Below are 27,705 nucleotides of genomic sequence, written 5' to 3' on the forward strand. Positions count from 1 at the left end.
GGAAAGAATTTTCTGTAGTATCTGGCTGGTGAATCTTGCCCATATGCTCAGGGTTTAGCTGATCGCCAAATTTGGGGTCGGGAAGGAATTTTCCTCCAAGGCAGATTGGAAGAGGCCCTGAAGGTTTTTCACCTTCCTCTGTAGCATGGGGCACAGGTCACTTGCTGGAGGATTCTCTGCTCCTTGAAGTCTTTAAACCACGATTTGAGGACTTCAATAGCTCAGACATAGGTGAGAGGTTTTTTGCAGGAGTGGGTGGGTGAAATTCTATGGCCATTCAGGAGGTCAGACTAGATGATCATAATGGTCCCTTCTGACCTTAGTATCTATGAATCAGCATTAATAACCACATGGGATTACTCCAGATTGTATGATCAGATAAACAACTTCAATGTATGGGACTAAACACACTTATCCATTCATCCTGATTTGAGCCCATAAATTTCATTGCTTTTTGAGGAGTCAAAGCAGTCTCTTTTCATATTTCAAACAAAAGTTCTTAGTGCTCTGCATTTCTTAGGCTTCGCCATTTTTTATCTGATAAAATAGATATGGTTTGTTTAACAACCTTAGAGAACACAAAAATCTCACTTTATCTTCCAAAAATACCTCAGCTTCCTGCTACCAGAGCTTTCTGATGTCTCTCTGTATATGGGGCCAACAGTATTGGTGAACTATAAATTCCTGAAGTGGATCTTGCTAGATGAATAACTCTGAGATCAGAGTTCAATGACCAGAAAAATGACCAAAAAAAAAAAAAATCAATCTTGTTAAAACTAGTACTAATCTTAATTCACTACCAAGTGTTAGAGGTCACAAAAGTGGAGGCCTGTTATGTTCAACAGTTGGGCAACTGAAGACGGTATGTTCAAGATGCCACTGACCAACAGAATTGTGGGAGCTAGGGAATGTAGTTACTGAGTTGAAAGTAAAGAAGTAACTGCGGAAGTAAAGAAACAGATTGATAGAGCCAGAAGAGTTCCCAGAAGTTACCTACTACAGGACAGGCCTAACAAAGAAAATAACAGAACGCCACTAGCCGTCACCTTCAGCCCCCAACTAAAACCCCTCCAACGCATTATTAAGGATCTACAACCTATCCTAAAGGATGACCCAACACTCTCACAAATCTTGGGAGACAGGCCAGTCCTTGCCTACAGACAGCCCCGCAACCTGAAGCAAATACTCACCAACAACCACATACCACACAACAGAACCACTAACCCAGGAACTTATCCTTGCAACAAAGCCCGTTGCCAACTGTGCCCACATATCTATTCAGGGGACACCATCACAGGGCCTAATAACATCAGCCACACTATCAGAGGCTCGTTCACCTGCACATCCACCAATGTGATATCTGCCATCATGTGCCAGCAATGCCCCTCTGCCATGTACATTGGTCAAACTGGACAGTCTCTACGTAAAAGAATAAATGGACACAAATCAGATGTCAAGAATTATAACATTCATAAACCAGTCGGAGAACACTTCAATCTCTCTGGTCACGCAATCACAGACATGAAGGTCGCTATCTTAAAACAAAAAAACTTCAAATCCAGACTCCAGCGAGAAACTGCTGAATTGGAATTCATTTGCAAATTGGATACTATTAATTTAGGCTTAAATAGAGACTGGGAGTGGCTAAGTCATTATGCAAGGTAGCCTATTTCCCCTTGTTTTTTCCTATAACCCCCCCGGATGTTCTGGTTTAACTTGGATTCAAACTTGGAGAGTGGTCAGTTTGGATGAGCTATTGCCAGCAGGAAAGTGAGTTTGTGTGTGTATGGAGGTGGGGGGGGGAGGGGGTGAGAAGGCCTGGATTTGTGCTGGGGGTGGCCCACCTTGATTATCATGCGCATTGTGGGGAGAGTGGTCACTTTGGATGAGCTATTGCCAGCGGGATAGTGAGTTTGTGTGTGTGGTTTTTGGGAGGGGGTTGGGGGGGGTGAGAGAACCTGGATTTGTGCAGGAAATGGCCCAACTTGATTGTCATGCACATTGTGTAAAGAGTTGTCACTTTGGATGGGCTATCACCAGCAGGAGAGTGAATTGGGGGGTGGGGGGGGGGATGGAGGGCGAGAAAACCTGGATTTGTGCTGGAAATGGCCCAACTTGATGATCACTTTAGATAAGCTATTACCAGCAGGACAGTGGGGTAGGAGGAGGTATTGTTTCATATTCTCTGTGTGTATATAAAGTCTGCTGCAGTTTCCACGGTATGCATCCGATGAAGTGAGCTGTGGCTCACGAAAGCTCATGCTCAAATAAATTGGTTAGTCTCTAAGGTGCCAAAAGTACTCCTTTTCTTTTTGCGAATACAGACTAACACGGCTGTTACTCTGAAACCTGAGTTGAAATCAGTACTTGTCAGGTTTTTTTAAAATTGTGTTAGTCTTGCTTTGGTTCCAAACCCCCCAGCTTGTTTCAATATTGGAAAGGTCTTTTGTTCATTGCAATGTTATGTACACTAAAAAATTAGTGCTCCAAATATCTCTTGAAAAAAATGGCTCAAAAAGTACACGCATCATGGGAAAACTTTTCCCATATACCTGGCATAAGATGGCTCTACATTTAGACAATATACTTTTGTAGAAAGAAAAATGCTTTCATCATCAGCATTAAATTCAAAGCCTTTATTAAACGTTCCATCTTCAAACAATCTGCATTTAATCCCCCTTTTGCATTTGAAATTTCTAAGGCTATTTTAAATAGTAGTTTTACAGGGATTTTCAGTCTTCAGAACCACCACAAGTTAGTACACAAAAACATTACGTTTTAACTTTCACAGATTTCTATTTCCTCTGCACAAGATCTGTGGAAAAGACTAGTGTAAGCTCCTTTACTAGAGCTTTTACACACTTCTGAGAAGGAAACGGGTTTCACGCACAGGCTTGATGCTCAAGACACACCTCACAATCAGTTACAATTAACTGATACTGATTGGTATGATGGTCTCTTGTGCATTCAGTTTCAAAAAGGGGACCAAATTTTCAATTTTTAGTGAATGTAGGTCTAATTAAGGCTATTCTGGTATATTTTTGATATTAAAATACTCTCTGGGAGCCCTTTTCATAAGCCCCCATCGGAATTAACATATTTTCAAAAATGAAAACATTTAACATTGGTTTTTGAGTTGAAATGCTGATGCAGCCGTTGGTTCAGTGTTTTCTTTTCTTCGGGATCTTAAATATCACGTCAATATAGTGTCATCGATCTGTTCAACAGAATCGGCCTGGCTGGCAAGCTTCTTCAGAGATCTCCTGCAGCTCTCATTCAGCAGCTCCAGACTGGCAGCATCTAGGATCTTGGAGACAGACTATGGAAAGAGGAAGAAGATAATACCAATAAAAGCATTCACTCCTAATGCTATATTAGCCCTTATCTATTTTTTTCTATGCCCAAAAAAAGCATTAAAAAAATTCAGTATCTTACAGGGTGTGTCAGAACATAAAAAACACTGGCTAAATTTATACCCAAATTTACAGCTGTATTGAAGAAAACTCTTGTAATTCTTCTCCCAACAGATCTAATGAATAAAATTCAGTTAGGAGTCAAACATAAAAATCTTGCTTTTCATACATAATTGATCAGTCTAGCTTCTTACATTCAAGGTTCTCTCTCTTTATAATTAAACAGGTGTGCATTTTTAATTTTTTTTTAGGACTAGAATTGAGAGTTTAACAACATCCTTGGTATGGAGAGCAAGATTCAGGGTTACAGACTAAATAAAACCTGTTTGGAAATACTCAACATTGCCACAAATTCTTCTGGTTAAATCTAATATGAACAGATGAGAATACCACTGGACACAAAGCTCTCTGCAATTGTATATTGTATAATTTAAGAACGAACAAAAATGCTCTGAGAAACTACAGGCCCATTCATTTGACCTCAATTGTATGCAAGGTCTTAAAACAAATTTTGAAAGAGAAATTAGTTAAGGACATACAGGTAAATGGAAATTGGGATAAAATACAACATGGTTTTATCAAAGGTAGATTGTGCTAGACTACCCTGATCTCTTTTTTTGATAAAATAACCAATTTTCTAGACAAAGGAAATACAGTAGATATAATCTATCTGGATTTCAGTAAGCCATTTGATACAGTTCCACATGGGAAATTATTTGTTAAATTGGAGAAGATGGAGATTAAAACAAGAATTAAAAAGTAGGTAAGGAACTGGTTAAAGAGAAGACTACAGTGGGCCATGCTGAAAGGTGACTTGTCAGACTGGAGCGAGGTTACTAGTGGAGATTCTTAGGGATCAGTCTTGGGACCAATCTTATTTCACATTTTCATTAATGACCTTGGCAAAAAAGGAGGAGTGTACTAATAAATTTGCAGATAACAAAAAGTTGGGAGGTATTGTCAATAGAGGACGACTGGAATATTATACAAGAAGATTTGGATGACTTTGAAAACTGGAGTAATAGAAATAGGATTAAATTTAATAGTGCAAAGTCATGCATTTAGGGGCCAACAACAAGAATTTTTGCTATAAACTGGGATGCATTGGAAGTGACAGGAGGAGGAAGAAGAGGGTGGAGATGGATGACAGGAGAGAGATCACTTGATCATTACCTGTTAGGTTCACTCCCTCTGGGGCACCTAGCATTGGCCACTGTCGGTAGACAGGATACTGGGCTGGATGGACCTTTGGTCTGACCCAGTATGGCCATTCTTATGTTCTTATGACCTGGGTGTATTGGTTGATCAAAGGATGACTATTGGCTGCCAATGTGATGCAGCCGTGAAGAAGGCCAATGCAGTCTTCGCATCAGACATGGTATTTCCAGGAAGTATTATCATTGGACAAGGGTAGTGGTGAGATCTCATCTGGAATACTGTGTGCAATTCTGGTCTCCCATGTTTAAGAAAGATGAATTCAAACTGGAACAGGTGCAGAGAAGGGCTACTAGTATGATCAGAGGAAAGGAGAACCTAGCTAACAAGAGGAGACTTATGGAGCTGGGCTTGTTTAGCTTAAACAAACGAAGGCTGAGGGGAGGCGTTCTATATCTACAGCAGAGGGATAAACACCAGGGAGATAGAGGAGTTATTTAAGTTAAGTGCCAATGTTGATGCAAGAACAAATGAATATAAAACTGGCCACCAACAAATTTAGGCTAGAAATTAGACCACGTTTCCAACCATCAGAGGAGTGAAGTTCTGGAACAGCCTTCCAAGGCGAGAAGAGGGGGCAAAAAACCCCGAACTTGTTTCAAGACTGAGCTTGATAAGTTTAGGGAGGGGATGGTATGATGGAACAGCCTACAATGGTACATGGCCCATCTGTGACTGCGAGTAGCAAATATCCTCAACTGCCAGAAATGGGACCCTAGATGGGGAGGACTCTGAGTTACTACAGAGAATTCTCTCTCAGGTGTCTGGCTGGTGAGTCTCACCCATATGCTCTGATCATCATATTTGGGGTTAGGAAGGGATTTTCTCCCAGGTTATACTGGCAGAGACTCTAGGTGTTTTTCGCCTTCCTCTGCAGTGTCGGACACAGGTCACTTGGTGGTTTGAATTAGAGTAAATGGTGGATTCTCTGTAACTTGAAATCTTTAAATTTCTATGGCCTGTGATGTGCAGTTCAGACTACAACAGAGGTCCTCAAAGTGTAGGGCATGCCTCCCTTAGCAGGGCATGGAGAACCATTGGGTGGGGAGGGAATGCTCTGGTGCCCCCCCCCCACCCTCCCAGTTCTGCTCAGGTCCCACCCCTAGCCATGGCTCCGCTCCCGGCACCACGCCATCCCCCAGCCTTGGCCACAGCTCTGTTCCGGCACCAGACCCACCCCTAGCTGCAGCCCCAGCCTCAGTCCCCTTACCCATCTGCATCTTTCTCAACCGCCACCCACAGGCATGGCCCAGCTCCCAGCGGGGTATGTGTGGGGGTGTGACCCTCAAATGTTTGGGGACCACTAGACTAAATGATTATGATGATCCCTTCTGGCCTTAAAGTCTATGAATTTCAAACAAGAAACACACAAAGAAAAATTCTTACACACTTACAAGCACATCAAAGCATTTCAGCTGGTTCCACAAATTCAGACATAAGCACTAAATAAAAATACCTTAGAGCTGGAAAAGAATTCTGGACATTGACACGCAAAGGAGTGTTTCATCCATCCTACAACAGCCCAGAGCGCAACTATTACAGAAATATGTTCATATACAGATGACCCTTATTATAATCAACAGCATGGCAAAGCCTAATAGCATTCTGAAGATGTGGCTATTAATTGTTGGGTACAGAAGGGAAGTTAGCTTGATACATTTTAGTGATATATATTACCGCATTGTAACCATGTATGCCCAAGATAGCCAAGTGGAGAAATATGGAAGTTTGTATGAGAATATTGATCTAGGATGAAGAATTAGATGCTAACCCAAGAAACATTCCCCATTCCACCCGCCCCACATCCATCAATTGTAATATTTTATACCGCAAGAGATTCATTTATATATTCAAAGATAAAAGGCTCCACCCACAACAATATTTAGGTTACTCGTATGCAACACAACATGATATGGCCTTCCACTAGGTAGCAAAGTGTTTCTTGTTCATACCTGAAGCACTTCTTCGCCCTCTCTCATCTTCAGGAGGTTAACTATGGCTTGGTCACTGTAGGCCCTCACACTGGTGTTTTTGTCTTTTGTATTGTCCAGAAGTGCTTTGAGGATTGGTTTAATTGTTTGAGGATCCATAGAGGGGAGGTGATTTTTATTCGCCCACCAGATCATCTTTTCTGCAATTAACTTGATGTCACTGGATGGATTCTGGAGACACTGATTGACACACAAAGACATCCTTAATTTCAAATTACCTTTTTGATAGGGAAGCTAAACTAAAGACTACAAGCACAGACAGAACTGCAGATGCTCCTCATTCTCCCCACAGTACATTTCTGTTTTTCATTATCTACCAACAAGTTTAAGCAAACTGTTAAATGAGAATAAGTCAGGATTGTAACTTGACAACAATACACCTTTTTAAAATAAAAGTTTTGCAGCTTGTGGTTGTCTGCAGGTCCTGTGGTTTCCCTGCAGCTACTTCAGGAAACAGCAATGACCACTAGCACAGCAACAGTTGAGAATTTGAGTATTTCCATTAAATGTCCTCTTTTTGGTCGTTTTCATTTTCCAATAAAAGCCTGGGACAGTCTGAAGCCTGACATGTCAGAGCAGTGGCTATGGGTCACCGTTGCCTTTTTTAAATGAGTTTTACAACCTTTAATTTTTAATATGAACTTGCCCCTTCTGTTCTTTTTAACCTTAACCAATTTATGATTTACTGTGCACCACACTGGTTTTATCACAATATTCATGTGTATTAACAGCATATTTATACCACAGTACATGATAATGTGTCATACAAATTAAATGTAAGGGCTACAAATGTTGGATGTCTAGTACTTTCTGATATGCTTTCACATAACAGGAGCTGCTTTGAAGCCACTGTGGTCTATATCATGTGTCGGGCCCTACCAAATTCAGGGCCATGACAAACACGTCATGGACTGTGAAATCTGGTCTTTTGAGTGCTTTTACCCTATATTATACATATTTCACAGGGGAGACCAGCGTTTCTCAAATTGGGGATCGTGACCCAAAACAGAGTTGCAGGGGGGGTCACAAGATTATTTTAGGTGGGTTGTGGTATTGCCACCCTTACTTCTGCCAGCCGTCAGAGCTGGGTGGCTGGAGAGTGATGGCTGTTGACCGGGCGTCCAGCTCTGAAGGCGACGCCCCACCAGCAGCTGCGCAGAAGTAAGGGTAGCAGTACCGCGACCCTACTACAATAACCTTGTGACCTCCTGACAACTCTTTCTTGGGTCAGGACCCATACAATTACAAAACTATGAAATTTCAGATTTAAATAGCTGAAATCATGAAACTTATGATTTTTTAAATCCTATGACCATGAAATTGACCGAAATAGACCGTGAATTTGGTAGGGCCCTAATCATGTGCTTCAGAGCTTTTAAATTAAAAAGGAAAAAAAATCCTGAAAACAAAAATAAATGTCTTTATTGCCAATTAAAGGTGACTGGCAAAGAAAACAATTGAGCTTGTGTCTTTTTTCAATTTTGCTTCTTTATGTTGTATAAAAAAGTCCTGAGAGGTTGTTTTTTTTCCAATGAAAAAGGGGCAAGAGGGCTTCTGCTTGGTTTTCACATTAGAAATTCAGCTCCTGTCTACCCTGGTAAAAAGGTGACGCATTAAGAAACTGAAACCAGAGCAACAGAGAGAAAGGGATTTTTAGACTTTTTAAAACTCTGGTTTGCTTGAGGTTTTTTGTTAGTATCTATTTAACGTCAGTGACGGACATTGTAGAGAAAAGACATCTTTGTTAGCATCCCCGCCTCTTTAATAAGAAAAGAGGTGAGAGCTGCAAAACGTGGGAAGTGCTGCACCAAAACCAGGGAAGGAGAGTTAACATTCTGGATATTTCCTAGGTTTTAAAAAAAAGGCAGAAAAGGGGGGAAAAGGCATTTTCACGTCTTCCTCATACAGCAAGCAGCAGCAAAAAATTACAAAAGCTCAATTTTTCTTTTACTTATTCCTTTATAAGTCATCATTATTGCAACATGTATATTATGTACCTGCTATCTATCTGCACTAGTAAAAGTATAACCAGGAGGCGAAGGTTTGAGTGTAAAGCCCCTTTTTTTTGTGCTGTTAACACTATCTGAACATACACAGGCTTCTAAAAACTAAAAGGTATCAAAAACCATTTTGTTTGTACTTTGTTGCAGACAAATCTAGATGCTCAAGCACTCCAGGGTTCACAGATTCAAAATACAAGATGTCCAAGTTTACTGCTTTTACTTCATATTACAACTAGTACTGAGAGTTTAATTGACCAAACCATCAACTGGCCAATGACCCTCTGCAGCTGACCCGAATACAGGCCACATTCCATTGGTTATGGTCTTTGCAGAATAGTTCAGGTAGCACAAAATTTAAATGACACATTCTTGGGCTCACCTTAATGAAAAGGTTGGCAAGTTTGGGAGGCAGATTTCCTCCTTCTGTTTCTATGTGGTATTTCATAAGAAAACCCATTCCTCTGATACCACTAACTGCAATGGGGATCTGCAGCACAAAGAGAAACAGGGCACTTTCGTTATTATAATTATTACAGTAGTGTGTAGAGGCCTCTATGTGCTCGGTACTGTACATGCACAGAGTAAGAGCGAGTCCCTGCCTTGACGAGCTTACAGTCTAACAGACAAGACAGATAAATGAAAGGAGGGGAAACGGAGGCAGAGAGAGGTCAAATTACTTGCCCAAGGTCATACAGCAGGTCAGTAGAAAAGCAAAGAATAGAAATCATATATCCAGAGTCCCATCGCTAAGGATTACACTGCCTCTCAAAGCTAAATATGCACAACTATTACTTTATCTTTCCTAAGTATTAATTAGTCACACCATGATGGTCAGCCTACATACAGACCTTCTTCATAAGATGAAAGAGACCCTCATTCCCTAGTAATTCTAGTCCTAACTTGAGCACTTATCATAGGAGGATCAGACAGTTGTGTGGTCATACTGAAAACTGCTTCAGCAATGTAAACAACTTTCACTGAAGTAAGGTCGGAGGAAAGAGGAATGAGCCTGTATCTGAAGTGCTTTCCAAACATGCTCTGGGTTCAGCACATTAAACGAACTCCAGTAGTGTGAAATTTAAAATATAGACAACGAAGAGCACTTTCAACAACTTACACACCATCACACACCAACCACTTCCAGGGACAGTGGAAATCAGATGAGAATCAGAATAATCAAGGAGCTCAAGTGCAGAACTCTCTCTTTGTTCATGGTACATTCTTCAGAGTGTGGTTGAGGGCTGTCCCAGTTTTATTGGGTAGCACTGAGAGTCTGCAAAGCTTTAAACTGTTTACAGTGCAACAGACAGAGCTCTCGGGAAATGCTCTGGATGGCCTTCAGATAGTGCTTACCCTGTCTGCCGTGGCGTTGCTCAGGATCCTCTCCTGAACACTGTTATAGTATTTGGGGGCACATAGTCTGCTGGGAGCTACCTTTATAGCCACAGACAGTGCAAGGCTCTGTCCATGCCTCACCATCCAATCAATCCCAGAGACATCCGCTGCAAGAGGGAGAGAGCAATATTGAGCCTTGCTACCCAGTATACCAGATATAAATGAGTTTTGTCATCTCTGTCTGTTTTCATAAAAAAAACAAACACTTCAATAATACCTTGCTTAGAAAGCTCTATGCAAACATTAACATTAAACCCAACAACTCTATCATGTAAGACCCATTTTGCAGCTATGGAAACTGGAACAAAGAAGCGACTTATTTTAAGGCTACAAAATGAGTCTGGCATAGCTGTGGATTCAATTTAGCAGTTCCTGGTTCCCAGCCCCATGCTCATCCCATTGCCTCGGATGATTTCAATTAGGTATTATTCTCTGACATGTAACAATTTAAAAATGTAAAGGATCTTGTCATCATTAGTGAAGCTACATCTCTTCAATGAAATAAACACATTTGCTGGCAATTCATAGATTCATAGCAACCAATCACTAGATTCCCATTTTAACTCCACAGAGTGGAATGCTATAGTAATGCCCCCAAACCACTAACCATTCCTGGAGAATTAATGTTTTTGCCAGAAACCAGGACAACGGAGTTAATTCTCCAAGAGCAGTTAGAAGTCTTAGGGCATTAATATTCCACGATCTTTCAATGTTACAGCCAAATGACACAAAAAGTGGCAGCTGTTTCAAAACTTGCTATAAAAATGTATTTTTACAGTACACAGGTTTCTAACCTTTTTGGTCTGCTGCATCAGTCTGCTACACTAAGACCTCAGCTGTACATGTTAGTGTCTATAGCTTCTCCATTCAACTCTGCATGTTCTATGTATCCTCAATTCAACTCTGCCTGCCCTTTGGGTAACGGAGCACTGACTGCCTCAAATTACAGGAGTAATCCAAGGCCCCACTGCGGATGAGAGTGCACACTAATGAATGGGAGACTAGCAGAGGAATGTGCAATAGAGGCCCTAGAATAGAGGCTCAACATTAAGAATTGAGAACACAAGTCACGAAAGCCTGTGGGACCAGTGACTGAAAGTGCTACTCTACAGTACTTAGGGCCTTCTCCACAGTTTAAGATTTCATAATTAATAAAACGTCCTGTTTATTTCAGAACACATTTACAACTATCTGCTAGACATACCCAATAAGTGTTGCTGCAGAACAGTGCTGAGCTCTTCTTCTGACAGAAATGCACACAGCTCTGCTAGACAGCCAGCTGACGCCATGCGGGTAGCATCCTACAAAGGAAAGGAGGGGGAGAAAGGCAAAGATTAGAAGAGTTTGATACACATTGTCTAAGTGACAAAAGAAGCTCTGAAACAAAAACACAAAGGAAAATGAAGGTTTCACAACCAGCTCCCCACCCCCACCATTTGTTGATTTCAGTCAACTCCAAGTTTTCTTGTACACTGCAGTAAAATTTAAAATCAAGCCCACAGCCAAAACGGTCAGCTCAGTGCAAAGTACAGCACCACTGCCTTGATGTAAGCATTGAGTTATACACATGGAAAACACATTTGCTTTCACCTCTGTGATTTAAGAGAGCCTTTTGTGGACATGGAAAGCTCAAATTCTTGATTTACAGGCTGGGAAACACAGCAGTGGTGCCTGCTGTCCGCCTGCAAAATACCCTTTTGCAGTGAAGATGCCCTGCTTCAAAACTTTTAGCACCCGTTGTTACTTTAGCTTGCCAAAATGATGAGTTTGCCATTGCAATTCTCCACACATTGATTGGACTGGTCCTGCTTTGAGCAGGGGGTTGGACTAGATGACCTCCTGAGGTCCCTTTCAACCCTGATATTCTATGATATTTACATTGCAATGAGAGTTTTTCCATCTCTAACATGCCAGCAACCTGTGTTTTACGGATGTAGAATAAGGGGGCAGTTACTACAGAATGTGAATTTTGATTTTGCGGTGCAATGCTATGTTGGTTCCAGAGTAAGTGTTGCAATCTGCCATACGCAGCACATGCTTCTTTAAAACTGGATAATTTCTTTGTCAGTGAGAATGTAACCCCTCCGAAAAAAGGGAACTGCATAACCACATTGAGGTTATCTATACTGACGGAGATGTTAAGACTTCACATATGCTTTTACAGTGCAGCTGGGATATTTCCTACCTTCGGCTGATGGTAAGTGAATAGTTTTTAGCTGCCTCAACAAATATGTTGGTGAGGAACAGAAGGTCAAACACACAAAGCAGCCAAGGAAACACTCATTTCACAAAATTTAGGAGTTACAATAGATTGACCAGGGACGTATCTTATTCCTGGATAAAATTTGCTTCTCAGTCAACATACTGTAAGGTGTTGAAGCAATTCAGTTTTACAGATTAAATTCTGTTTAGCGAGCAATGCAGAGCTTCAGCCTGCTTTTACAGAAGCTCTCTTTCCAGTGTATTATTAGTAACTCCTCCAGGAAGCTATTTTAGGAAACAATTCTGTTAGAAAGCTCAGCATTTAAATTAAAAAACAAACACACAGAGTGCATGAGACGTCCCCCACGGGGCCTTCACAGCAATACCTCATCATGTCCCAGGATTCCGAGAAGCGCTGTGGTGATGGTCTTCCGAACTGTTACGTCCACTTTAGCACCAGCTCCTTGCGTTACAAATCGCAGCGCTTGCAGCATGGTGTCTCTGCAGTGAACAACCACAAGTTACAATTCAAGACTGCAGTTTTCCCCGAACAGAATGTCAACAAAGAACAAGGAGCTGGCTGCCAACAACAGATTCACATACACAATGAATAGCACAAAGGTGGGTGTGCCTAAATTTGAAGGGGATGGAGCTTCTCTAAGGGCAGGAAACCATCAGCACCAAACAATGCCTGCATTGGTTCACATCTGATTGTCATGCTTACTGCTGGAAAGGCTCTTTGGCCATTCACAGAGAGAGAAAATCTTCTCCAGTACGAGGCTCATTTCTTAGGGAGCTGGGCATTTTACTGATAGGTGGACTTATTCTTGGAACTAGGAAAAAATACCAAGTCCATATGGACTGAAACAAATGCTAAATAGGAAACAAACTATTGGAGTCTTTCATAGTATTTATATAACCTTGGCTTCTGCTCTACAGACAACTAATCTCTGATGTTAATTGAGTGTTTTTAAAAAGTTAAACTTGCCTTTCTTCCCACTACTGCCAAGTAGTTCATGCCCTGCCCATTTTCCACAGCTTACCTGATGCTAGAATCCCCACTGGAACGGATCCCATTTAACAGCTCGGTAAAAAGAGGATCCACTTTAATATGGATGGCAATCAATTTACCGAGTGCATCAGCAGCCTTAAGGCGTACAGCACGGTTTGAATCTTGTAGCGCTTTGGTGAAGGTAGTCTGTAGCTGAGGCAGGAATGGTTTCAGGGCAATGCCAACCTGTATAGGCAGAGATTTAGGTGGTGGGAGGGAATCACGTGCACTCAAATGTGAAACAAAAACTAGACAGGGAAGATCAAAAAAAGTGTGGTCTCTTCTAACAGCACTTAGATATAAATGATAAAATCAGCACTTGCCCATCCAGATGAAGAATCTCCCTAACACACAGCTAAAAAAAAATGGGAAAGTCATGCTCGGACTGAATTCAGTTGTCAGAAAGCAGAGAATTAAGCACTGAAGGTTTTCACACCCATGACATGAGTATTCTTTGTAACTAAACATGGTACACAAAAGCCCAGTGTAACTTGGTTACGTAGAGAAGGTTAACAGATCTGGAGAGTTCAGACTTGACAAAAAGGAAAAACAAAGAAGTTTACCAGTGATTTGGAATCTTACCTTGGCCAACAGAAGGCTTAATGTTTCAAGCAAAGCCACCTTGACATTCCAACTGAACCGATCTCCCAATATCCGAATAAGTGGTCCAGTAATGCTCACAACAGAGGGTTTCAGGGCTTCAGCAGAGGTCAGTTTAATAACTAGTCCTAAGGCCTTTGCAGCTTCCTCTTTCTGCTCTGGGTTACCAGTTAGAACTCCCTCTCGCAGCACCGGAAGAATAGAAGTCACTCCCTGTCACAGGAATCAAACAAGAAAACAAGAACCAACAATGCAGACAACACCTAACCTACTTTCCCCCCACTTCCCACTGGAAGTGCAAGCTTGGAAATATCTTATCAATTTCCTACTGATCTTTATTTCCATTAGAAGTACGTTTGCTCAGTTTGATTTCATGCAGTTATGCCTCACTAAACTGCTCGCTGCTTAGTAAATTTTAATCCTGAAAGATTTGGCAGAGAAGTCCAGTTTCACACGTCCACCAAAAAGACAACTAATATGACTCATGTGCATTATAGAGTTGTCAAATAGTTACTTACAACAGAAACCCAAACTGGGGTATCAAGTAACAGCAGTAACCTATAGAAAGTCTCTACACCTAAAAGTCTGGAATGCTCCAGTGTTACAATATTCTGATAGGTACAAAAATCACATTAACTAGGTTACTGGAAAGAAACAACAGTATTATTGTGGTAAATCACAGCCCCACACTACACACTTATTTACCTTCTTTGGAATACAGAATCCTGGCATGTGTTCTCCTTTGGCTTCATTCCCTACCATACGAATATCCCTATGCAGATCCTCAATGAGGGCAAGCTGGTTCCCAGCATCTAATTTCTGTAGGAGTGACAGAAAGGGCAAAGATGTGTAACAGCATTAATCACCACAATTTGTGAATTCCTCTCATGTTTACCAAGAGATAAGCCACTGCTATCTATGCCCACTCTCTCTGAATGTCTGACCTTTCGTATATACTACTACTAGTCTAGTGCAGTCCTCAAAATACTACAATCTTTGCAAAGACCTCATTTCCAGTGAAAATAGAAAAGGAGGACTTGTGGCACCTTAGAGACTAACAAATTTATTTGAGCATAAGCAACCGATGAAGTGAGCTGTAGCTCACGAAAGCTGATGCTCAAATAAATTTGTTAGCCTCTAAGGTGCCACAAGTTCTCCTTTTCTTTTTGCAGATACAGACTAACACGGCTGCAATTCTGAAACCAGTGAAAATAGTGTGTTTTCTTGTCGGAGTATTTGACCAAGTCCATTCCCTCCCAAGCCTGTATTGCTACAACAACCCTGCCCCATATCTCACCTTGGTGATGGAATTGAGAGCATCCCAGCTTTCATTCAGAACCACAGGATTGGTATCATTAAAAAGTCTGATCAAGCCTGAGACCAGGTTCCTGAGATGGGCAGTGCAGTCTGCTTTTGATTTGGAGCAGTAAATGTTTAGAATGACAGCTGCTGCCTGCCTCATTCCCACCTCAGGGCTGCGAGTGGCTTCTAATAGATCTTCAATGATAATTCTCTGCCCGACATCATCTTCCACAGACAGGACTACAGCCTGGCAGTTAGCCATTTCCTAGAAAGTCAGAATGAACTTTATGTTAGCTTTCACCCAGAATAAAGCCACACATCTCAAGGTTTAATACTGTTGCCCTACAGACCATTATCCTCCAGGATAAATTGTACAGTTGTTAATTACTGTTCATGGAAACCAGTCACACCACCTACAGGTCTTCTGTTCTTGTAGTCCATCTAGAGCCCAAATCAATTTCTTATTTGTTAGTAACTAATTTTAACAATTGATTGTCCTTATTTAATGATAAATCCAGGGCACAAACTAAGGATGGAACACAATTTTTGAAGGATGGAGAGGAGAGTACATGGTAGATTCTCTCTAAAATTAAGAATTGCCCATTTGCCCAAATGAGAAGCTGCACAGGTAGCTTCCCAAGAGCCAAAAGGCTGCACTTAATTTACATAAAATGAGTGTGGTTGCATTTTGCTCCATCTTCAGTGCAGAGGTTTAGAGATCACAGGTCCCAGCACACAATACTTCATCTTGATCCAAGTCACCATACTGAAGGGAATGTCAGCTATGGACAACTTTAGATAGCTCCATGGGAATCTTTGTGCTAGGAGACTGAAAGATCAGCTAACAGACATCTAAGAATAGACAATGAACCCATCACTTTAATTTTTAGTTACACTGGGCTAAACAGACAGACAAAAACAATCAATTCTTGGGGACAGAAACACTCTGGACTTTGCATATTATATATTTTTGAAATCACAAGAAGCAGTATAGAAACAGAACCACACTCAGAGTAAGAACTGTAAGAAAATACGTATATTTTTAGTCTCTCATCTAATGCCCCAGTTTTCTAACGCTACAAACAGATCCCGTTAATTGGACACACTGTTGGCCAAACCCATTTAGATTCAGGTAGTCTAACTTTCCCAACTCCTGATATACCACCAACAAAAAGATCATTGAATCAAGGGGCTAATGCACTGAATTAAAACATACCATCAATTTATCTAAAAACCCTAAAACATTGTTTATAACTGAACTTAAAATACTAGTCTTCCTTACTTACCAAAAAATGAACTATGCCACTTACCAGTTGCTCATCAGCACTGCCCAACTTCTCTTTCAGCGCAGACATCATAGCAGGTAGGATTACACCCAGATGCCGTGTCAGGGCCTCGCCTGCCACAGATGAGAGGAATGCTAGCACTCTGGTGTTTACAGGAGGAGAAATTAGCTAAAGGAAACAGGAGAAGCAACAGTATTTTACTCCAGTAAGGTTTTTCAGAAGGCACCTCACATAATACACAGACATGAACAATTCTTAACCATGGGTACATCATAATCCAAATTACGAGTGCTTCTGCAAGTAACCTGTGCAGAGTTTGAAATTTTGCTCCCAGTCTTTGAACATCAGTGCAGAGAACATTTGAAGCAAGAAGAAATAAAAACACCTACGAAGTTTAGATTTATTCCAAACCATACCTTTGGCACCAGATAAGGCAGCACCACACGGCTCTTAACAGCCATAACTTGCTTAAGACCATCCAGAGCAAAGTCTGATGTCTCTTCAGTATCCTACAGAAAGAGTACAGGGGAGTTAGCCAGCTCGCATGCAAGATTATCTCTGCCACAGCAAACTAGACCTTGTTTCAAGTGACAATCTTTGGGATAATCATACAACCAGCACCTATATAAGTCCTTCCACCTGGGGCTCTCAAAGCCTTTTTCAGACTCTGAATCAAGCCTCCCTACCAGGTTGGGAAGAATCTCGTTAGTAAGGCACACAGATTAAGTGACTTCCCAAATGACAATGGAGACATGTAGCAGAGCCAGAAGATTACCCAGATGTTCCAACTCTTCGTTCTACACTTTAGCTACAAGACCATTCCCTTCCCCTCTTGCAGAAGAGATGAATCCAGGGAAGAAATGAAATAATTAGACTTGTGACCCTCCCCTAAAGATCTAGCATTACAGACCAACTCCTCCTTCAGCCTGTATCGAGAATCTCAAAACTTGTCCTACAGTGAGGTTTTTTAAAAAGCGTTTGGTCATATGTGAAACACTTACCAGCTGCTTCAACAAAAATGGCAGGATGTCTTCAAGAGCCTGGTATCCAACTGTTGAGTGCAGCTGTTCAAATGTTTTGGCTGCAGCCTCTCTGACTTCTTCCAGAGGATCGCACAGAGCTTTTCTCACTGTAGGAACTAGAGACTCTGAGAAGAACAGCACCTATGAGATATATAGATACAATTACAGGACATCTGTCCCTGGCAGGTGGAGCATTAGCAACACCTGAACACAGCAACTGGGAACTCGGGACTTACACAATAGAAATAAATTGCTCTTTATTTGAAATTAATTCATGGAAAATTTAGATGGATTAATGTGTGTGAAAATCTGTAGCATCCACAATGAGTAGATTAATTTGAAAGAAGTTTTCAACTCTTATGTCTCATAATCTGAAGACAGATTGCACTGTTTTAAGACTGCCAATTGCAGACATAAATTATATACATTATATATATATACACACACACACACACACACACTTTCATCTGGACAGCAGTTCCAAATAGTTGCAAGTCCTGAAATTCAGTTCCTTTTACGGCAGTTCATAAAGCAAGTTTGCTGCATCTTCACCCCTTAACTGCAAAGAATGTATTTTATAACAGCTCATGGGCTAAGAAGTTTGAAATTTCCCCTCTGGAATTTAACTTACTGCATCCCTGCTGGTGGACTTCATGATCTCACTCAAACCAATGCAGACACCTTGCCTCTCATCGCTCTTCTCTGACCTCAAACCCTCTTCCAGGATAGGGATGATTTCTGGAAGGATCTTCTCTCCCAACTTTCGAACGAGATCCCCCAGCGTCCGTGCTGCAACCTGTTCCCAACAATCATACAACAGGTCACTCTGAACAGTTATCACAAGCAACTAGTTAGAATGTGTCAACTCCAACTGAACTGGAACATTCCATTCTAACTAGTAAGAGATCTAAGGCAGTTAGCATTACGTACCTCAGTCCATCAGTGTTTCAGACGAATACAGACTGCATCGAGACACTATATACATGCTACGTATACACTCATGAAATACAGTCCATACTGCCACTCTAGACAGTATGACCTCGTGCACATTTTCATTTCCTTTTAAGCTTTTAACAGTACAAACATCTGAAACCCAACACTTCCATTTCTTAGTCGCATGAAACTTAATGGTTGAAGTGATTTTTTTTACTCTCTATTTGTTGTACTCTTATATGCCATATTTTATCCATAAGCAAGTGTTCATAGCAGAGTTAATGATGAGTGGAGATGGGAACACAGCTATGAAAAGGGAGGTTTTAAAAAAATGTTTATTTCACCGTAGCTGCTCCAAATAAACAGGGACTGTGTAGAGGAGACACGCATGTGTGTTTAAGTAGGTTAGGTTACTGACAGCTTTGGGGCGGTTTATTGAAAGAGTAACCACATTCCTCAAACACCAGTTATGAACAGAGTAACCTTTTTTAGCAGAGTACCACCTGTGCAGAACCCTTACCGTTCTCTTGTCTGCACAAGTACTGGCCAAGAACCCCAACAGAAGACTAAAGAGGGTTGGCAAAATTTCACGTAGTGTGCGAGGTGTGTTTGAGACCACAATTTTCCAGACGTGCAAGGATGCCTGACGAACTACGAGCTGGGCGTCTGATCGGCCCATGTACAGACCTGCCAGAACTCTGTTCCGCCGTTCCACACCAAGAGCACTAATAATGGCCTGAAATAAATAAAAGGAAACCAGTGAAGTCAACATTGCACTTTTTGCCTCATGAAACTTAGAAGAGGTATTGCCATTATAAAGGTCACTCCAGCAGGTTCTCGCCACAAATGGGAACACAGCAACAGACAACGGCACTTACCTTGTTTGACTGAGCTGTTCCGAAGTTGTCATCCTCTGAGGCAGTTTCTGTTGTCATTTTTCCAGTGACTCCTGAGATATGGAATAGAAGATCCCCAAGGAGCTGAACTGAGCTAAACCTGACAAAGGGAGTAAGATCAGTGTTACATGCAGAAAAAAGAAAACAAGTGGTACCTGTCCAAACTGACGGACTGTGATGCTAGAACTACCAAGGGAGCAAATGGTGAGGAAGAGAACCAGGTCAATGTGAATTGTCATATGAGATGCCATAAAGATCATTCCGTCAATCTAAGTGAGAAAGAGCATTATAAAGATGATGGGATGGAGGGAATTCCAAACTAAAACAGAGATTAGAGAGCCCCCATGTTAGGGCAGCAAAATGACAAATAAGCCTTGATCTGAACTATGAAGAGGAGCAAAATAGCCTGTGGGTAAAATCATTTGCACATTGTCTATGTCCACTGTCTTCTGTGTTGATATGAACACACACTTGGGATGCCACAAGACTGCACTCATCAGTAGCCACTTTATGTAACTAATTTTTAGACCAGGGTGCTTTCCACTTCATGTTTCCACACCAGTGGGAATGACTGTTGAGACAGCACTTTGAAAAAAGAAATGCACTATGCGTATGTGAGTTCTAAATATTACCAGAGAAACTGCTGTGGAAAAGCATTTTAAAATTGCGACCTGGCTAAGTGATCCAGTAGGAGTGTTTTGCACTATCACCTGGGAGAAACTGCATGTTCCATATTCCACTCCATACTCTGAGTCAGAGTACTTCTACAAAGGCACCACATAGTCCACGTGTAGAAGGGAGAGCGTCTTGTTTCAAAGCAGCTCCTACACTTCTTTAAAGAGCAACACTGAGAGGCTCCGAACCCATCCGATCTTCCACTGGTGGAAGGATGGTTACTGCAGGGTTAAAAACTTATTCTCTACCTGATTCTCCAAAGGTCATCAAAGAGACCTTGCTCAAGCTGAGGCAGGAGAAGAGCAATTGCAGTTTCTGCATACATGCTGATGATTCTCTGTCCAGCACGAAGGGCGGTGTCTCGCACAAACTCATTCTCATCTGCCAGAGCCTAGATCAAGAGACAAATCACGAAGTGTGGTTTTCAATGTGGAAGAAAATACCAAATAGATGGCACTTGATTTCCACAGTGAGATGGTGCATTCCTCCCCCTCATCCATTAAAAGTAATGAGTTGCAAAGCAGTGAATGCCCAGTTGAGACCTCTTCCCATTTCCCACAATCTCCAAAGTCAAGGATTTACTAAAAGCCACACATAAAACCCAGCAAACAATGCTATCAAGGACCTTGGAAGAGCAGGGAATAGAATCTGCTATGGACAATTACTTTATTAGGCATTTAGAAATACCTGAGAACTTTCCTTCCCTTCCCTAAATCGTGAATTTCCTGCTATCTGCTTCCTACCTTAAGGATGCACGGTATGATTGGCCCAACATAGGGGGTGAACTTGTCTCCAAAGGTGAGGGGCAGGTAGTTGAACATCATGATATAACCATCCCGGACATGGGGTGCAATGTCCACTTTGCTGGCTGTAGCTACAATTTCTGGCATAAGTTTCTCCAGCTTTTCTACCCCCAACCCTGCCATGACTTCAGCCAGACCTGAAAAACAACACTCAATTTCAAAGCTGGTAAACACACAATGACGACACACACAAACTTCTATTTAGGCCAAGCTAAGGAACTCCAATACCATTGCTCAGCTCCTGTTATACTTACCTTGCGCTGCACCAGATCGATCCACTGAACTCTGCTCATACGTCAGCGTCTCCATCAGCCATGGCAGCAAATCCTCAAAGCACGACTCCCCCATGCCCTTCACCATGGCTCCTAATGCCTTCGCAGATACTGTACGCACCTAACAGGCAAGAGAGAGAAGTGTAAAGTTGCAAAATATCCAGTCATAATGAAAGTTATCAAGACAGAGAGATATGGAGGTCTTAACTCCCCTCCCTGATCACTTTTCACAGCTTCTCTCACTATTCTAACCACAAACTAGTTCGTGGAAAGATTAGGATTAATCCTACAGGCAGAAAGACTCTTCACACTTGAGTAGAACTGTAGTTCTACCAAGACTTACCTCAGGCACAGGGTCCAACAGAGAGGTTTTCAGTCCAGGGGTCACACTGGGTAGGTAAGGAGACAGATCCTGAAACAAAAAGCCCAGTGTTTAAGTGCTGGGTTCAAAAAGAAAACTGAGCCATCAGAATCTCATCTTTGTCTGGTAACAGTTAGATACAGCTGTACCCTGGGAGCTTAATACACTGCCTCCACAGCACTGATAATACACAAATTAACTCAATTTTCCCACACGGACCTTACAGAGCACTGTCACAATAAGCAGGTCACTCAAAAACCTTTCATGCTCATTCATAAATTACATTTTTGTTTCCTAAATTAAATCCAGCCCTCTTCCCCCCAATGCAAGGCTTAATTTTAGAGCGTAACCAGCAATAAAGGAATCAAACACCGATCTTCACTCTACAGTTACTTCAACTTTTCCTTCTGTGAACCAACACTGAAAATCTCTGAATTCATTCCAAAGTAGTGGATTTATGGAGGCATCTCTCTTAGAGCACAAATATTTACCAATTCTTCTACAAGACTTGTTTGGGAAATGTATATGGCACCAGAGCTACACAGTAGATCAAAGGAGAAAGTTTATAAGTTGGTCTCAACCATGCTAGGATTTTCATTATCTTTGTAGAAGTCACTTGCTCACATGACATCCATGTTGAGTCAGTGGAACTGCTCAGAGTTCTCGGATTACCCTTACCGAGAACAAAACCCCAGACACACCAGTAAAATATTCACAGTCTTTTGCCGTGTTAGACTAATTTCTCCTCTCCAAAGTAAGCGAAGTCTATAGCTGGAAAGATCTCCCCAGCATTATACCTTCTGATCAGTCAGGGAGTACATATTTCCAATTATCTGGGCAGCCATTTTCCTGGTGTCTGTGGAACGATCTTGAAAGGCTCTCTGAACAATGGGCATAATGAGGGCCAGAGACGGAGCATCAATGAAATGGACAAACTTGGTATCCAGCAGGGTCTGCAGGCACTCCTGGGTCTTCCTGGATGGGTCAGTGAGCGCATCCAACAGTACTGGAGCTATTGCTACACGTTTCAAAATGGGAGAGAAAAATGCTACGTTTGTACATGGAACAGACAAGTGAGACAGCTTCAGCCACAGCTGGTGTCCTTGCGCCCACCCAAAAAAGTGCTAATCCTTCTAAAGAATGACAAAGTGAGAAATGGCAAAGGGAGCCCTATTGACATCAGCTGAGAAGATTCAGAGAACATTTAGAAAGCTTAAAAACAGACACTTGTGTTGCAGTTTTCAGGTTATACCTTTCTAAAGTGGATTTTGTTTCAAGTTTACATATTCAATGTGAACGTAAACTAAAAGGGTCCTGCTCTAGGACATAGTTATGAACCAGGGTCTCATATTGGGATGCATTGAGCAATCAAACAACACACACACACACACACACAGGCACAGGGTTCTTACCCAGGATCTCCGGATTCCTGATAACAGAGCCAATTTGCCTAAGAGCCTGCTGTCCTGCCTTCTGCACTTTTACATGGGAGTCTGTGAGCACTTCAGTGAGCTTTGGCACGATATTTGGCAGGCAGGAAGAGAGCTGTTTTGGGGCACAGTATGCCATAGCCCCCAGCAACTCCACGGACCCTGAACACAGAGTAAGAGAAAATTAATGCAACGGAAGAGACTGGCAATGGCAGTGTTCAACTCAAACTCAGCCCTGCACAGAGCAATAGTCCAGAAAGCGCATGCATTGCGGAGGTTTTTAAATAATGGGAAGTTTTAAAAACTGTTTGGGAGAGGCAGCAGGCCAAGATCCCTGCTCTTCAGCTACCTCTATAGCTGCAAGAGAATGTTTCTTAGAATCCAGTCACAAGAAAATGCTGCTTAAATATGTTGAGACAGATAAATGAAGCATTCATTCCAAAAGCTCCGTGCACCGCTGTAGCACAAAAAAGAGAACAAGATCTCACAGTGTTCACTGGGATGAAAGAATAAGCCAGGCAAGTGGTGTATCAGTGAACTTCAAGCTCCTCTGAGCTATAGCAGAGCCAAACACTAGTCCATACCAGCTTTGGTTCTCCAAGACTCCTCCTCAAGTGCCGCCAGAAGCGATGGTAGCACCAGCTTCACGCCATGAGCGCTGAGGTTGCTCATCACTGCCTTGGCACAGTCGTCTGCAGCCTCGAAGGAGGAAAGAGGACATTTATAATCTGCCTCACTGCTGGTTTCTCCCGCTTCTTTAAAGAGCGGGTGGGAACATGGCCCTGGGGTAAAACAGTGTGGATGTCCAACAGTATAGCTAGTTGAAAGACAGTCCCAACCTAGAGTTAATGCCCAGTGGAATACGATGGTATTGGTTATCAAAGAAATCAAATTCTACTGGCCTGTGGTTTGTACAAGGGTTTGGTTTTTTTAAATTTAAATAGTTATTCAGAATAAGAATAGTTTTTGCTACCACCTCTCACATTCCCGGTTCTCAGGAACCTCTTACTCACCTCTCGCACATACTGGTTTCCATCTCCAAAACAAAGCAGCAAATGGGGTAACACATGAACCACATAGGGCTCAAAGAGCTTCCCAAGCATGGTGCAGAGCATCTCAAAGGCAAACAGAGCCCCTAGAAAAAGACAGGATAATCAGGAAATAATATACCACTCTAGGTGGGATCAGAAGTGAAGATCAGATTTGCCTGAGGAGCTAAGAGGTAATTTTTTGTGGGAACCTCAGATCCAGAAACCTCCTGGGCATCTCATTCTCCCTCCTTAAACCAGAAGGGAGTATTGTGTCCGGGACTTCTGCTCCCCAAAGGTGGCGCAGAGGCTGATAGCATTAAAAATGAAGCTTGGTAGCTTTCTGAGTCCCAGTGTAAGTTAGGATCAGAGTGAAGGAAAGAGAAATAAGGATGGAAAACATACAGCAGCAAATGCAATGAAGAGGTTTTAAAAACCCATCGCCACCTCTGGACCAGCTTACACTCCTATCCTTACTGCCCTGGGCGAAGGAAGAGCCTCCCTAGCAACACCCTTACCTGAGATGGGAGAGATGAGAGTGAGGACACATTCCAGAGACTAAGACCCCTTCCTGTACTCCATTGTGAGGTGGGGTTTTTTGTTTGTTTGTTTTAAAATATACTGTACAAGAGAAATCAAGATTTCAGGAGACGCACATTCCCCACTTTAACAGTATCAATTGAGGGGAAAAGAGTAACCAGATACAGGATTTCCTATGCAAGTCAGTCAGTCCCAAGTAAATGGAGGAAGTACAGGTATCAATATGTCTGGTACAAGTGTCAGCAGATCAAATATAGAAAACTTCAAAAAGATGGAGAGGAGAGGGCCTGCCACTCACCTTCTCGCCGGCGGAAGTTCTTCTTATCCTGAATGGCATCTGTCAGCGTGGTCATCATCTTCTGCTGCTTGAGAGAGAGGATGCCAAGGCCTTTCACCAAGCCTGCCAGTCCATATGCTGCACCTTTGCGCTCAGCATACTTATCAGACTCTAATAGCAGCTGCATTAGCTTCTGTATCATTCCTCCTGCATCGTCTTTAATTGCAGGCACAAGAGGTGGTAAACAGCTTGCAACAGACTCCTGGACCTATGGGAAAACCCACTAGTTATCAAACATATCACAAGGTGTATGTCACTAACACTATAACCTGTCCCCACCACCCACCTTGCTGATCTATTGGTATGTGTCCCCAGCGACAGGTTTCTGCCTTCTCATGTTTCTGAATTTGAACCCATGTTTGACTTCAGAGTGTAGCTGCTTAGACCCATGGTTTTCAACCTTTTTTCATTTTTGGACCCCTAATAAATTTCAAATGGAGGTGCAGACCTCTTTGGAAATCTTAGACAGTCTGCAGACCCTCAGGGGTCCGTGGACCACAGGTTGAAAGCCACTGGCTTAGAGAATACAAATTCCCTTTATAACACTCTAAAGCCAGGTTTTGGAATTAACTGAGTAACTTAACAGTAACAAGTCACTGGGACCAGATGGCATTCACCCAAGAATTCTGAAAGAACTCAAATGTGAAATTGCTGAACTATTAACTATGGTTTGTAAACTGTCCTTTAAATCAGCTTCTGTACCCAATGACTGGAAGATAGCTAATGAAACGCCAATATTTAAAAAGGGCTCTCAAGGTGATCCTGGCAATTACAGACCGTTAAGTCTAACGTCAGTACCACGCAAATTAGCTGAAACAATAGTAAAGAATAAAATTGTCAGACACATAGAAGAACATAAATTGTTGGGCAAAAGTCAACATGGTTTCTGTAAACAAATCATGTCTTACTAATCTATTAGAGTTCTTTGAAGGGGTCAAACAAACATGTGGACAAGGGGGATCCAGTGGACATTGTGTACTTAGATTTCCAGAAAGCCTTTGACAAGGTCCCTCACCAAAGACTCTCACGTAAATTAAGTTATCATGGGTTAAGAGGGAAGATCCTTTCATGGATTGAGAACTGGTTAAAAGACAGGGAACAAAGGGTAGGAATAAATGGTAAATTTTCAGAACGGAGAGGGGTAACTAGTGGTGTTCCCCAAGAGTCAGTCCTAGGACCAATCCTATTCAATTTATTCATAAATGATCTGGAGAAAGGGGTAAACAGTGAGGTGGCAAAGTTTGCAGATGACACTGAACTGCTCATGATAGTTAAGACCTAAGCAGATTGTGAAGAACTTCAAAAAGATCTCACAAAACTAAGTGATTGGGCAACAAAATGGCAAATGAAATTTAATGTGGGTAAATGTAAAGTAATGCACATTGGAAAAAATAACCCCAACTATACATACAATATGATGGGGGCTAATTTAGCTACAACAAATCAGGAGAAAGATCTTGGAGTCATCATGCATAGTTCTCTGAAGACGTCCACACAGTGTGCAGCGGCAGTAAAAAAAGCAAACGGGATGTTAGGAATCATTAAAAAAAGGGATAGAGAATAAGACAGAGAATATCTTATTGCCCTTATATAAATCCATGGTACGCCCACATCTTGAATACTGCATACAGATGTGGTCCCTTCATCTCAAAAAAGATATATTGGCATTAGAAAAGGATCAGAAAATGGCAACTAAAATGATTAGGGGTTTGGAATGGGGCCAATATGAGGAGAGATTAAAGAGGCTAGGACTTTTCAGCTTGCATAATAGGCGACTAAGGAGGGATATGATAGAGGTATATAAAATCATGAGTGGTGTGGAGAAAGTGAGTAAGAAAAAGTTATTTACTTGTTCCCATAATATAAGAACTAGGGGCCACCAAATGAAATTAATGGGCAGCAGGTTTAAAACAAATAAAAATAAGTTCTTCTTCACACAGCGCACAGTCAACCTGTGGAACTCCTTTTGCCTGAGGAGGTTGTGAAGGCTAGAACTATAGCTGGGTTTAAAAGAGAACTGGATAAATTCATGGAAACTAAGTCCATTAATGACTATTAGCCAGGATGGGTAAGGAATGGTGTCCCTAGCCCCTGTTTGTCAGAGGGTAGAGATGGATGGCAGGAGAGAGATCACTGATCATTACCTATTAGGTTCACTCCCTCTGGGGCACTTGGCATTGGCCACTGTCAATAGACAGGATACTGGGCTGGATGGACCTTTGGTCTGACCCAGTATGGCCGTTCTTATGTTCATTGCTCTGTAACTCGCTACTTCTGTTGTGCCTGGAGTCCATATTTCCAAGAACAGGGATGAAAGCGAATGATGAAATCCCTGAAAGTGTCAGAGAATTAACCTGCTTCTGCTTGGCTCCTGAGAACTTTTGAAAGGAGGTACCTGTTGGGATGGAGTAGACAGGGCTGCTATCAGTTTGGCAACAATTGGTTTCACTTTAGGGTCACTCTTGTCCAGATGTTTTGCCAGGGAGCCCATCAGAATGACCACGCTCTGTCTGACGGCATCATAGTTGGCATCATTTGGAGCATTCTTCAGGAATTCTTCAAATACCGGCAAGAGAGAGTTAACATTGTCCTGAAAAACAAAATGTAGAACATGTCACCTGCTACTAAAGTCCACTCTCAGAGCAAGGTTTGCTCTGCTCAGCAAGACCTTGTTATCCTTATCAGAGGCTAAAACTATGCAATTATGAGTCTCAATTTACAGTTCATTTTCCATACAGAGATAGTCTCATATACTACAGCATTTAGGACCATGTGGCATCCTACAGGCTATGGCTATTTCCTGTGAAAGAGCAGTTAGTTCTTAAATATTAAAAAAAATAGATACACAAACCTGCCAGCCCAGCGATCTGGTGAAAATGGTGGGCATTACCATGTGGGAGAGCTGGTTTGGATTTCAGCACCCATTCTCTTGTTCCCTGAATTAGTATGA

The 27,705-nt window shown here is 41.9% G+C and overlaps 1 protein-coding gene across 3 annotated transcripts in view; it reads right to left on the reverse strand.

The window, feature by feature from the left end:
- Window positions 1-2,621: 2,621 nt before the first annotated feature.
- GCN1 (GCN1 activator of EIF2AK4) overlaps window positions 2,622-27,705 on the reverse strand; it is a 61,947-nt gene continuing 36,863 nt past the window's right edge. For 2 of the 3 annotated variants that reach the window (XM_048821193.2, XM_048821195.2), the window contains exons 33-58: window positions 27,151-27,345; window positions 24,717-24,963; window positions 23,864-23,985; window positions 23,435-23,549; window positions 22,833-23,012; window positions 22,218-22,438; window positions 21,403-21,471; window positions 21,042-21,180; window positions 20,728-20,924; window positions 20,233-20,375; window positions 19,292-19,409; window positions 18,934-19,149; window positions 18,112-18,276; window positions 17,460-17,621; window positions 16,875-16,967; window positions 16,483-16,626; window positions 15,168-15,437; window positions 14,576-14,689; window positions 13,853-14,083; window positions 13,263-13,456; window positions 12,606-12,720; window positions 11,222-11,318; window positions 9,976-10,124; window positions 9,002-9,109; window positions 6,581-6,799; window positions 2,622-3,319 (exon numbers count right to left, since the gene is read on the reverse strand). In XM_048821193.2, coding sequence (XP_048677150.1) covers window positions 3,194-3,319; window positions 6,581-6,799; window positions 9,002-9,109; window positions 9,976-10,124; window positions 11,222-11,318; window positions 12,606-12,720; window positions 13,263-13,456; window positions 13,853-14,083; window positions 14,576-14,689; window positions 15,168-15,437; window positions 16,483-16,626; window positions 16,875-16,967; window positions 17,460-17,621; window positions 18,112-18,276; window positions 18,934-19,149; window positions 19,292-19,409; window positions 20,233-20,375; window positions 20,728-20,924; window positions 21,042-21,180; window positions 21,403-21,471; window positions 22,218-22,438; window positions 22,833-23,012; window positions 23,435-23,549; window positions 23,864-23,985; window positions 24,717-24,963; window positions 27,151-27,345 — 4,149 coding nt within the window. In that variant the 3' untranslated portion in view covers window positions 2,622-3,193. Of the gene's footprint in view, window positions 3,320-6,580; window positions 6,800-9,001; window positions 9,110-9,975; window positions 10,125-11,221; window positions 11,319-12,605; window positions 12,721-13,262; window positions 13,457-13,852; window positions 14,084-14,575; window positions 14,690-15,167; window positions 15,438-16,482; window positions 16,627-16,874; window positions 16,968-17,459; window positions 17,622-18,111; window positions 18,277-18,933; window positions 19,150-19,291; window positions 19,410-20,232; window positions 20,376-20,727; window positions 20,925-21,041; window positions 21,181-21,402; window positions 21,472-22,217; window positions 22,439-22,832; window positions 23,013-23,434; window positions 23,550-23,863; window positions 23,986-24,716; window positions 24,964-27,150; window positions 27,346-27,705 lie in introns of those variants that run through there. The other variant, XR_007352807.2, reaches the window with a different exon arrangement.

This window comes from Caretta caretta, chromosome 15, assembly GCF_965140235.1.
Source record: "Caretta caretta isolate rCarCar2 chromosome 15, rCarCar1.hap1, whole genome shotgun sequence".
Lineage (NCBI taxonomy): Eukaryota > Metazoa > Chordata > Testudines > Cheloniidae > Caretta > Caretta caretta.